This window comes from Rhinoderma darwinii, chromosome 1, assembly GCF_050947455.1.
Source record: "Rhinoderma darwinii isolate aRhiDar2 chromosome 1, aRhiDar2.hap1, whole genome shotgun sequence".
Lineage (NCBI taxonomy): Eukaryota > Metazoa > Chordata > Amphibia > Anura > Rhinodermatidae > Rhinoderma > Rhinoderma darwinii.
In genome coordinates, this window is record NC_134687.1 from 239,579,240 (window position 1) to 239,589,661 (window position 10,422).

The window sequence follows — 10,422 nt, forward strand, 5'->3', positions numbered from 1 at the left end:
TATTTGAGGGGTATAGTTTCCAAAGTGGGATCACACCTGGGGAATTTCTACTGTACTGGTACTTCAGGGGCTCTGCAAATGCGACATGGCCCCCAGAAATCAATTCAGCAAAATCTGTGCTGAAAAATCCAAATGGCACTCCTTCCCTTCTGAGCCCTGCCGTGGGTCCAAACTGCAGTTTATTACCACATATGGGGTATTGACGTAATCAGGAGAAATTTATTTACAAATGTTGGGGTGCTTTTTCTCTATTATACCTTGTAAAATTTAGAAAATTCGACTTTTTTTCAGAAAAAAAGTAGATGTTCATCTTCAAACTAATTCCAATAAATTTCGCAAAAAAACTGTGCGGTCAAATACCACTAGTAAAATTCCTTGAGGGTGTAGTTTCCAAAATGGGGTCACTTTTGGGCGGTTTCCACTATTTTGGCCCCTCCAGTGTTGAAAACGCCACATGTCACCGAAAACCATTCCAGCAAAATCTGTGCTCCCAAATCCAAATGGTGCTCTTTCCTTTCTGAGCCCTGCCGTGGGTCCAAACTGCAGTTTATTACCACATATGGGGTATTACCGTAATCGGGAAAAATTGCTTTACAAATGTTGGGATGCTTTTTCTCTTTTATTCCTTCCAAAAATTAGGAAATTCTATGTTTTTCCAGAAAAAAAAGATTTTCATTTTTACAGACTAATTCAAATAAATTTTGCAAAAGACCTAAATTTACCCTTAGATAAATTCCCTGAGGGGTGTAGTTTCCAAAATGGGGTCACTTTTGTGGGGTTTACACTGTTTTGGCACCACAAGACCTCTTCAAGCCTGACATGGTGCCTAAAATATATTCTAAAAAAAAATGGAGGCCCCAAAATACAGTAGGTGCTCCTTTGCTTCTGAGGCCTGTGTTTCAGTTCATTAGCACACTAGGGCCACATGTGGGATATTTCTAAAAACTGAAGAATCTGGGCAATAAATATTGAATTGCATTTCTCGGGTAAAACCTTCTGTGCTACCGAAAAATTTTTATAAAAAAATAATTTTGGCAAAAAAAATTTACATTTCTAAATTTCACCTCTACTTTGCTTCAGTTCCTGTGAAACATCTAAAGGGTTAAAACACTTTCTGAATGCTGTTTTGAATACTTTGAGAGGTGCAGTTTTTTTTATGGGGGTTTCTAGTATATGGGCCCCTCAAAGCCACTTCAGAACTGAACTGGTCCCTGAAAAAATAGCCTTTTGAAATTTTCTTTAAAACGTGAGGAAATTGCTGCTAAAGTTCTAAGCCTTGTAACGTCCTAGAAAAATAAAAGGTTGTTCAAAAAACGATGCCAACAGATAGTAGACATATGGAATATGTGAAATAGTAACTATTGTGCGTGGTATTACTATCTGTTTTACAATCAGAAACATTTAAAATTCTAAAAATCATAATTTTTGCAAATTTTCTTAAAATGTTGGTGTTTTTCACAAATAAGCAATGAATTTATCGACCAAATTTTTCCAGTAACAAAGTACAATATGTCACGAGAAAACACTCTAAATCGCTTGGAAAGATAAAAGCATTCCAGAGTTTTTAACACAAAATGTGCCACATGTCAGATTTGAAAAAAAATGGAGCTGGTCCTGAAGGCCAAAATGAGCTCGGTCCTGAAGGGGTTAAATCTTATGTGCCACTTCTCTGCCCAAGCTTTTAATTCCATTTGTAACATAATACTGTCCTTCTATGTTTATTACTTTACACTGGTTAGTATCATCTGCAGGGATTAAAGTTTTACTCAGCAAGGCCATAAACCCCTTTCACACAGACTATAAGGGGGTGGGGCTAAACTTCCCGCTGCAGCCAGTTTTGACCTTTCTGACGGAGCCTCGTTTTTCCAATCCGACATGTCACTTTGTGGTTATAACTTAGTAGTGCTTTTACTTATCCAAGCGATTCTGAGATTTTCTCATGAAACATTGTACTTGGTGGTAAAATTTGGTCGATACATTGTGTTTATGAAAAACTATCATTTTTCTCAAATTAAATGTTCCTGCTTGTAGGACAAATAGTTATTTCACACAATAGTTACTAGTCAACATTTTCCATATGTTTACTTTAAAAGGATGGTTAAAAAACTTTGCCAACATATATTTTTCTAGGAAATTACAAGGCTTAAAGAGGCTCTGTCACCAGATTCTCAAATCCCTATCTCCTATTGCATGTGATCGGCGCTGCAATGTAGTTAACAGTAACGTTTTTGTTTTTTATAAAAAAAAACGTTCATTTTTGGCCAAATTATGAGCTATTTTATATATATATATATATATATATATATATATATATGCAAATGAGCTTTGAAATGGACAACTGGGCGTGTTTTTTTCAGTATGTCCAACTGGGCGTGTATTGTGTTTTTAACTGGGCGTGTTTACTTGTTTTACTAACTGGGCGTTGTGAATAGAAGTGTATGATGCTGACGAATCAGTGACCAATCCGTATCATACACTCCTCTCCAGTCATTTACACAGCACATAGTGTTCTTACTAGAACAATGTGCAGCCACATACACAAGTGTCCTGATAATGAATACACATGACCTCCAGCCTGGACGTCATGTGTACTCAGAATTCTGACACTTCTGAATCTTTTCTGTGAGATTTCCTGTGAAATCTCGTTTACCTTGTAATCTCCCGAGATTACGCGTGGCTTGCTGGAAATCTCACAGAAAAGATTCAGAAGTGTCAGGATTCTGAATACACATGACTTCCAGGCTGGAGGTCATGTATATTCATTATCAGGACACTTGTGTATGTGGCTGTACATCGTTCTAGTAAGAACACTATGTGCTGTGTAAATGAATGGAGAGGAGTGCATGATGCTGATTGGTCACTGATTCGTCAGCATCATACACTTCTATTCACAACGCCCAGTTAGTAAAACAAGTAAACACGCCCAGTTAAAAACACAATACACGCCCAGTTGGACATACGGAAAAAAACACGCCCAGTTGTCCATTTAAAACCTCATTTGCATATATATAAAATAGCTCATAACTTGGCCAAAAATGAACGTTTTAAAAAAAAAAAACGTTACTGTTATCTACATTGCAGCGCCGATCACATGCAATAGGAGATAGGGATTTGAGAATCTGGTGACAGAGCCTCTTTAAAGAGGCTCTGTCACCAGATTATAAATGCCCTATCTCCTACATAATCTGATTGGCGCTGTAATGTAAATAACAGTAGTTATGAGCAATTTTAGATTTATGCTAATTAGTTTCTTAATAGACAACTGGGCATGTTTTTGCTTTTGACCAAGTGGATGTTGTAAAGAGAAGTGGATGACGCCCATTGTGATTGTGCAGTGAAAGAAGCTGGGCTGAAACAATGAGGTGTATGACACTGATTGGTCACTGTCATACACTTCTCTTCACAACGCCCACTTGGTCAAAAATAAAAACACGCCCAGTTGTCTTAAGAAACTAATTAGCATAAAGCTAAAATTGCTCCTAACTTTGTCAAAAATTATAATTTTTCAAAATAAAAACCGCTGTTATCTACAGCGCCGATCAGATTATGGTTGAGATAAGGCATTTATAATGTGGTGACAGAGCCTCTTAAAGGGGTTTTCTCACAGCCGTGATTTTCGGGTCGGACAGCCGCGGAGTGTCACCCGCGAGCCGCCCACAAATCACGGGCTATGCACATGGTCACATCCATTGTTTCCTTTTGAGCCTGGACCGCAGAACACGGCCGTAATAAGACATGTCCGTTCTTTCTTCGGTCCAGGCTCCTGGGCCATGCAAGGACCGTGGAAACGGTCGTGTGCATGGGCCCATAGAAATGAATGGGGCCACAATTCTCCCGTGGATTTTCGGGGGAATTGCAGCCGCAAAAGCATGTTCGTGTGCATGGGGCTCCCTAAACTAACTGCCTAATATGCATGCTGTCAAAAATCTGAATGCATTTGCTATTCCCCCTACCTTTTGGCCGGCCAGAATTTCTGCTTTTTGTTCTTGTGTTTTTTGCTTTGACACGCGCTCTGCATAATAATGCTTGTGCACGACAGACCTGTGACGATACGTCACGGAGTATCGACACAGGTCTGTCGTTGAAACGTAAGCCGAAAATGAACGGCGCTGTGGACCAATAGGATGCCTCAAACCTGGGTGTACGTCAGAAGTCCCGGGTTTGAGGCATCCTATTGGTCCACAGTCTCCTCAATGCCTGTCCTGTTCTTTCTTTGATTATGCTTTATTGCCCGCCCCATTTTCTTTGTGTTCCTTCCCGTAGCTCAGTGCTCGTGCACTGCTCCCCGCAAAAATTGTCTTCCTGGAAAACCCCTTTAAGTTTTAGCTGAAATCTAAAAAATAAAATAAAAAAAGGCCTTAGTAATTTCTCACATTTTCATAAGGACCAGTTCAGTTCTGAAGTGGCTTTCAGGGCCCTATATATTTTGCTTGGTAGTAGTTGTGTTTTGAGTATTACTGGTATTTTAAGTTTATAATGTGGGGGCATATGTAAGCTGGGCAGAGTACATCAGGGCATAAGGCCCCATGCACACGACCGTATTTTTGTCCACCCGTAAATACTGGTGTAAATACGGGTCCTTGGTCACACGTATTCGACCCGTATTCCACCCGTATTTATGGGCACGTTTTTTGCTGCAAAATTACACTGCAGTAATCGGCAGCCCTTCTCTCTAACAGTGCAGGATAGAGAGAAGGGACAGCCCTTTCTGTAGTAAAAGAAAAATAAATTCATACTTACCCGGCCGTTGTCTTGGTGACGCGTCCCTCTCTTGACATCCAGTCCGACCTCCCTGGATGACGCTCAGTCCATGTGACCGCTGCAGCGGTCACATGGGCTGTAACGTCATCCCAGGACCCCGGACTGGAGGAAGAAGCAGGGAGTTGAGGGTAAGTATGAACGTCTTTTTTTTTTTTTTTTTTACAGCTTTATCTATATTGTGATTGGCAGTCACTGTCGATGCGATTACGGCGATACAAAATTTGGAGTTTTTTTTTTTTTCATGTATTGCAGCTTTTGCACAATAAGATCCCTTTTTTTTAAAAAAAATCATTTGTTCTCGGTGTTGCCATATTTTAAGGTAATCCTTTTATTTTTTTGGGATGGGCTGTTTTTATTTGGTATTATTTTGGGGTAAATATGACTTTGATCTCACTTCATTCCATTTTTTTGGGAGGAGATGTGACCTAAAAACATCGATTCTGTCTTTTTTTTTTTTTTTTTTGGTACAATTTTTTTTTCGGCCTTCACCGTGCAGGATATATTACATAATAGTTTTATAGTTTGGGTCTTTACGGACGCGTTGTTTTTTTTTTTGTTTTTGTTTTTTTTCCCCAATAATACTTAAAAGGGCAAATATGGGTTTTTTAACTTAACTGACTTCTAACTTTTTCAAACCTTTTTTTTTTTTTTTTTTTTTCTGTCCCACTAGGGGAATTGAAGGCCTGCAACACTGATCGCTATTTTAATACACTGCACTGACGAAGTAGTGCAGTGTATTGGAGTTGTCAGTCATACACTGACAGCAAGTCTATTAGGACCCGCCGGAGACATTCATACTTGGCAGACCCGGAGGCCATTGTTAGGCCTCCGGTTGCCATGCCAACCATCAGCACCCCATTGATTGCGTTGCTCGGGTGCCGGTCAGCTAAAAACTGCTCGGATGCCCAAAATCTTGGCTTTCGACTTAAAGGATATGTAAACCTGTGTGTGTGTTTTTGTTTGAACATGGTTTACTACACTGTTTTAGTAAACACACAAAGCAGATATGCTGCTTAAAAGCACACAGCGTATCTGCCCTGGTCGCAGGGAATTCTGGTCGAAAAACCGCACTAATTTGTGGTCCAGTTTTTCAGCCGAAATGTCTGCTGCAGAAATCCTGAACTGAACAAAAACATAGATATACTTACCATCGGGACGCATCTCTCCGAAGTCCAGACGTTCTGCAGTCCTGGGATGAAACTTCATCCCAGGAGGCCAGCCTAGGCGAAGAAGCACAGAATTCTAGGTAAGTATAAGATTTATTTTTTTTGCAGCGGAATTGCAGCTTTTCAGCCACAAAAATCACAACATCTGCTATTTGTTGCAGGTTTTACCTCCCCATTGAATTCAATGGGGGAAAACCCGCCACAAAAAAGCAACGATTACGAAAAATACAATTGACATCCTGCGGATTAAGAAGCTGAACTTCAGGTTTTTCCGGTTATTTACGCAAATCTCATCCACTGTACTGCTACTGTATTATGCTAAATCTGTTGCGGAAAATCGTCAGTATTTACGCTACGTGTGAACTTGCCCTTTGGGTGTTTTTGTGCAACTTAAATTTTGTTTGTATTAAAAAAAAAAATTATTTACTTTCTGAGATACCGCTTCTATGTATCCTGAATACATAGAAGCTGTATCCTGTGCTGAAACCTGAATACGTTCGGTCAGCAGGACTGACTGCTTTGGATCCAGCTGTTATTGATCAGATCTAACTTTATAGATCCTGAATCTGAAAGTCAAAATAATAAAAAAATAAATGAAACAAAAGTCTTCGAAGGTTTAAATAGCCTTTAAACCAGATTACCAAAGCTCTAGGTTCGATATTGGGGTTGCAGCATAGTTTAGGGTAAAACTACGTCCTGCTCCCCTACTTTAGTAAGAGAGGAGGGTGATTAATCACAGGCTATATGTGCTCTCACATTTAGGTCTTTTTTCCTACTAAAGGGTAGGAACATAAGCAGTTGCACATCTAATCACCATCTGCGCTTATCAGACCATTTAGCGACTAATATATTTACTGGCAACTGGATTGCAGCGATTTTTGATCTCTTTAGTTTTGATGCTTTTGTGAATATATGTGCAGCTAGACCTAGGAATGAGTGGCATGTATGAACTACACATCATAAAATTGTATTCTTAGGAGGTATTATACCATTTAGGCTTTGCTTTAGTCAGGCTTTTAGCCACAAACCAAAAATGTGAATGCATTTGTTCCAAAACGTTTTTGTTTTTTTTATGCAAAATTGCACGAAGGTGCCTATTAGAGCAAAGCGCTGGGTGACGTTTTCACAATGTGCCAGGTGTTTACTGCCGGATGGAGAAGGCACATGATTGAGTAGATGGAGCTCTTCTGTGATCAAGCAGAGCTTTCAGTGCACAGAACACTCTATATGACAGTTCCTCAGTTCTCTAAGGCCTCATTTACACGAGCGTGTGCGTTTTGAGCACGCAAAAAACGCAGCGTTTTGCGTGCGCAAAAGGCACTTGACAGCTCCGTGTGTCATCAGTGTATGATGCGCGGCTGCGTGATTTTCGCGCAGCCGCCATCATAGAGATGAGGCTAGTCGACGTCAGTCACTGTCCAGGGTGCTGAAAGAGTTAACTGATCGGCAGTAACTCTTTCAGCACCCTCGACAGTGAATGCCGATCACAATATACAGCAACCTGTGAATAAAAAAAAGACGTTCATACTTCCCAAGAACTTCCTGCTTCCTCCAGTCCGGTCTCCCGGCCGTTGCCTTGGTGACGCGTCTCTCTTGACATCCGGCCCCACCTCCCTGGATGACGCGGCAGTCCATGTGACCGCTGCAGCCTGTGCTTGGCCTGTGATTGGCTGCAGCTGTCACTTGGACTGAATTGTCATCCCAGGAGGTCAGACTGGAGGAAGAAGCCGGGAGTTATCGGTAAGTCAGAACGTCTTCTTTTTTTTATTTTTATTTTTTTTTGATGCGTTCATGTATATTGTGATCGGAAGTCACTGTCCGGGGTGCTGAACCAGTTTAACTCTTTCAGCACCCTGGACAGTGACTGTCTCCTGACGTCGCGTACCGTAAAAATTTTTGCCGGGTTCGGTCAAAACGAGTTCGGCCGAACCCGGTGAAGTTCGGTTCGCTCATCTCTAAGACACTCCGTTTGGATGTTTGTAAACAGAAAAGCACGTGGTGCTTTTCTGTTTGCATTCAGAGTTTGACAGCTCTTGCGCGAATCACGCAGTTCACACGGAAGTGCTTCCGTGCGACCTTCGTGGTTTTCACGCACCCATTGACTTCAATGGGTGCGTGATGCGCGAAAAACGCAGAAATTTAGAACATGTCGTGAGTTTTTTTCAGCGCACTCACGCTGAGCAAAACTCACGGACTGTCTGCATGCCCCCATAGACTTGTATAGGTCCGTGCGACCCGCGTGAAAAGCACGCGCGTCGCACGGACGTATATCACGTTTGTGTAAATGAGGCCTAACACTGCATAATGTGTTGGCACTATAAAAATAATCATGTTTCTTAATCATTTTCTATTTACATTGGTTCCAGGTTGAGAAGCCTTCAGAAAACATGGATGCAGATACTAGAACAGTATGTGCATCGGACCAACTCTCCAGTGCTTCCTCACATTTGCCAAAGACAATAGATGAAAAAGTTTGAATGAAAACAAATGTCTATTTTTATATACATGTGTCTTATATGGTAACCAATGGGCCACCCTAAAATGTTGTACTGTCTTGCATTAATACATTGTTTTAATGCGTTATTGCAATGTTTTATTATGCTACGGAGATTATTTTATTTTGTGGAGAAAGTGGGATTGATATGTAAGAAACCTATTTGAATATGAACAAGAGTGACGTCATAGAGCTGGATAACCCTGCAATGCTGTCTAGTACTTTTGTTTTAAATTAGATTTTCTTTGTTTTTGTAAAATTTTGTATATATTTAAATGTAATTTATGTACATTAAAGCTAAAAAAGTTTCATAAGTAACCTATACTGACCAAAAAAATGCTTGTTTATTTAAAAAAATATAAATACGAAATTAAACATCTATTCCTTAGACCTGGGAATATTAAGATTTCCTATATCATGATAATAGATATGACTGCTTAATTGAAAACTTTATGATGTCTGTCTTTTTTAAAGGGGGTGTCCAGCTGTTTTAAAAAAATAAAACAATTCTGTGCGTAAAGTGTTAAAATAACTGCCAATACTCAACTCGTAAATACATCGCAGCTCAAGCGCTGTGGGTCCTCTGACATACCATACTGTCATGTGATTGGCTGCAGCGGTTAAATGCTAGTACGGCACGTCAATGCTACTGCGATGTAAACAGAGACCAGCAGGGGACTACGGGACCACCTGCTAAATTCCCCACCTGGATGGTCCCGTAGTCCCCTGCTGGTCTCTGTTTACATCACAGCAGCATTGACGTGCCGTACTAGCATTTAATCGCTGCAGCCAATCACGTGACCGTACGGGATGTCATCGCCGCTGGGATGTAAACAGAGACCAGCAGAGGACCCCCAGTGCATGAGCTGTAATGAATTTAACAGCTTCGTATTGGCAGTTGTAACACATTTTCAGCTCACAGAATTATTTTTTTTTTCAATAGCTGGTATAACCCATTTCAATTTGCCTCACTGTTCCTAAAATCAGGTTGTTTTTTTTGTTAAACCTCCCATTTTCAAAATGTGTAATGTACCAGTGGTAAAATACTGTTCACTACGGTCTACACGCTTCCCGTCTGTGTGCTCTGTTAGGGTATGTTCACACGGCAGCGTACGTAACGGCTGAAATTACAGGGATGTTTTCAGGAGGAAACATCCCCGTAATGTCAGCCGTAACGGCATGTGCAGGCGCTTGAACGCCGCGTCCATTACGGACGTAATTGGCACTGCTTTTCATTGGGGTCAATGAATAACTGCTCCAATTACGCCCAAAGAAGTGACAGGTCACTTCTTTGACGCGGGCGTCTATTTACGCGCCGTCATTTGACAGCGGAGCGTAAATATACGCCTCGTGTGAACAGACAAACGTCAGCCCATTGCTTTCAATGGGCAGATGTTTGTCAACGCTATCGAGGCGCATTATTCGGATTTAATTCGGGGCAAAAAAGCCCGAATTACGTCCGTAATTAGTGCGTGTGAACATACCCTTAGGCTTCTTTCACACTAGCGTCCGGGTATGTTCACACGCAGTGACCAAAAACGTCTGAAAATATGATTTTGAGACTATTTTGTTTCAACTCGCCTTTTTCGAGGCGTATTTTACGGACGTTATTGGAGCTGTTTTTCAATGGAGTCAATGAAAAACTGCTCCAAAAACGTCCCAAGAAGTGACATGCACTTCTTTTTCGTGGACGTCTTTTTACGTGCCGTATTCTGACAGCGACGCGTAAAATTAAGCCTCGTGGGAACAGCACCATAAAACCCATTGAAAGAATGGGCAGATGTTTTAGGCGTATTAGGGGCATTTTTTTAGGCGTAATTTGAGGCGTAAAACGCACGAATTATGTCTGAAAACACTGCGGGTGAACATACCCTAAGGGTATGTTCACACGGCCTATTTACGGACGTAATTCGGGCGTTTTTGCCCCGAATTACGTCTGAAAATAGCGCCTCAATAGCGCTGACAAACATCTGCCCATTGAAAGCAATGGGCAGACGTTTG

General features: G+C 41.0%; 1 protein-coding gene across 1 annotated transcript in view; it reads left to right on the forward strand.

Moving 5' to 3' along the window:
- The window catches only part of MPV17L2 (MPV17 mitochondrial inner membrane protein like 2), a 32,585-nt gene extending 23,777 nt beyond the window's left edge, over positions 1-8,808 (forward strand). Inside the window, exon 6 of the mRNA XM_075850044.1 lies at positions 8,294-8,808. Within this exon, the coding sequence (XP_075706159.1) occupies positions 8,294-8,404 (111 nt within the window). The 3' untranslated portion in view covers positions 8,405-8,808. The remainder of the gene's footprint in view (positions 1-8,293) is intronic.
- Positions 8,809-10,422: the final 1,614 nt, after the last annotated feature.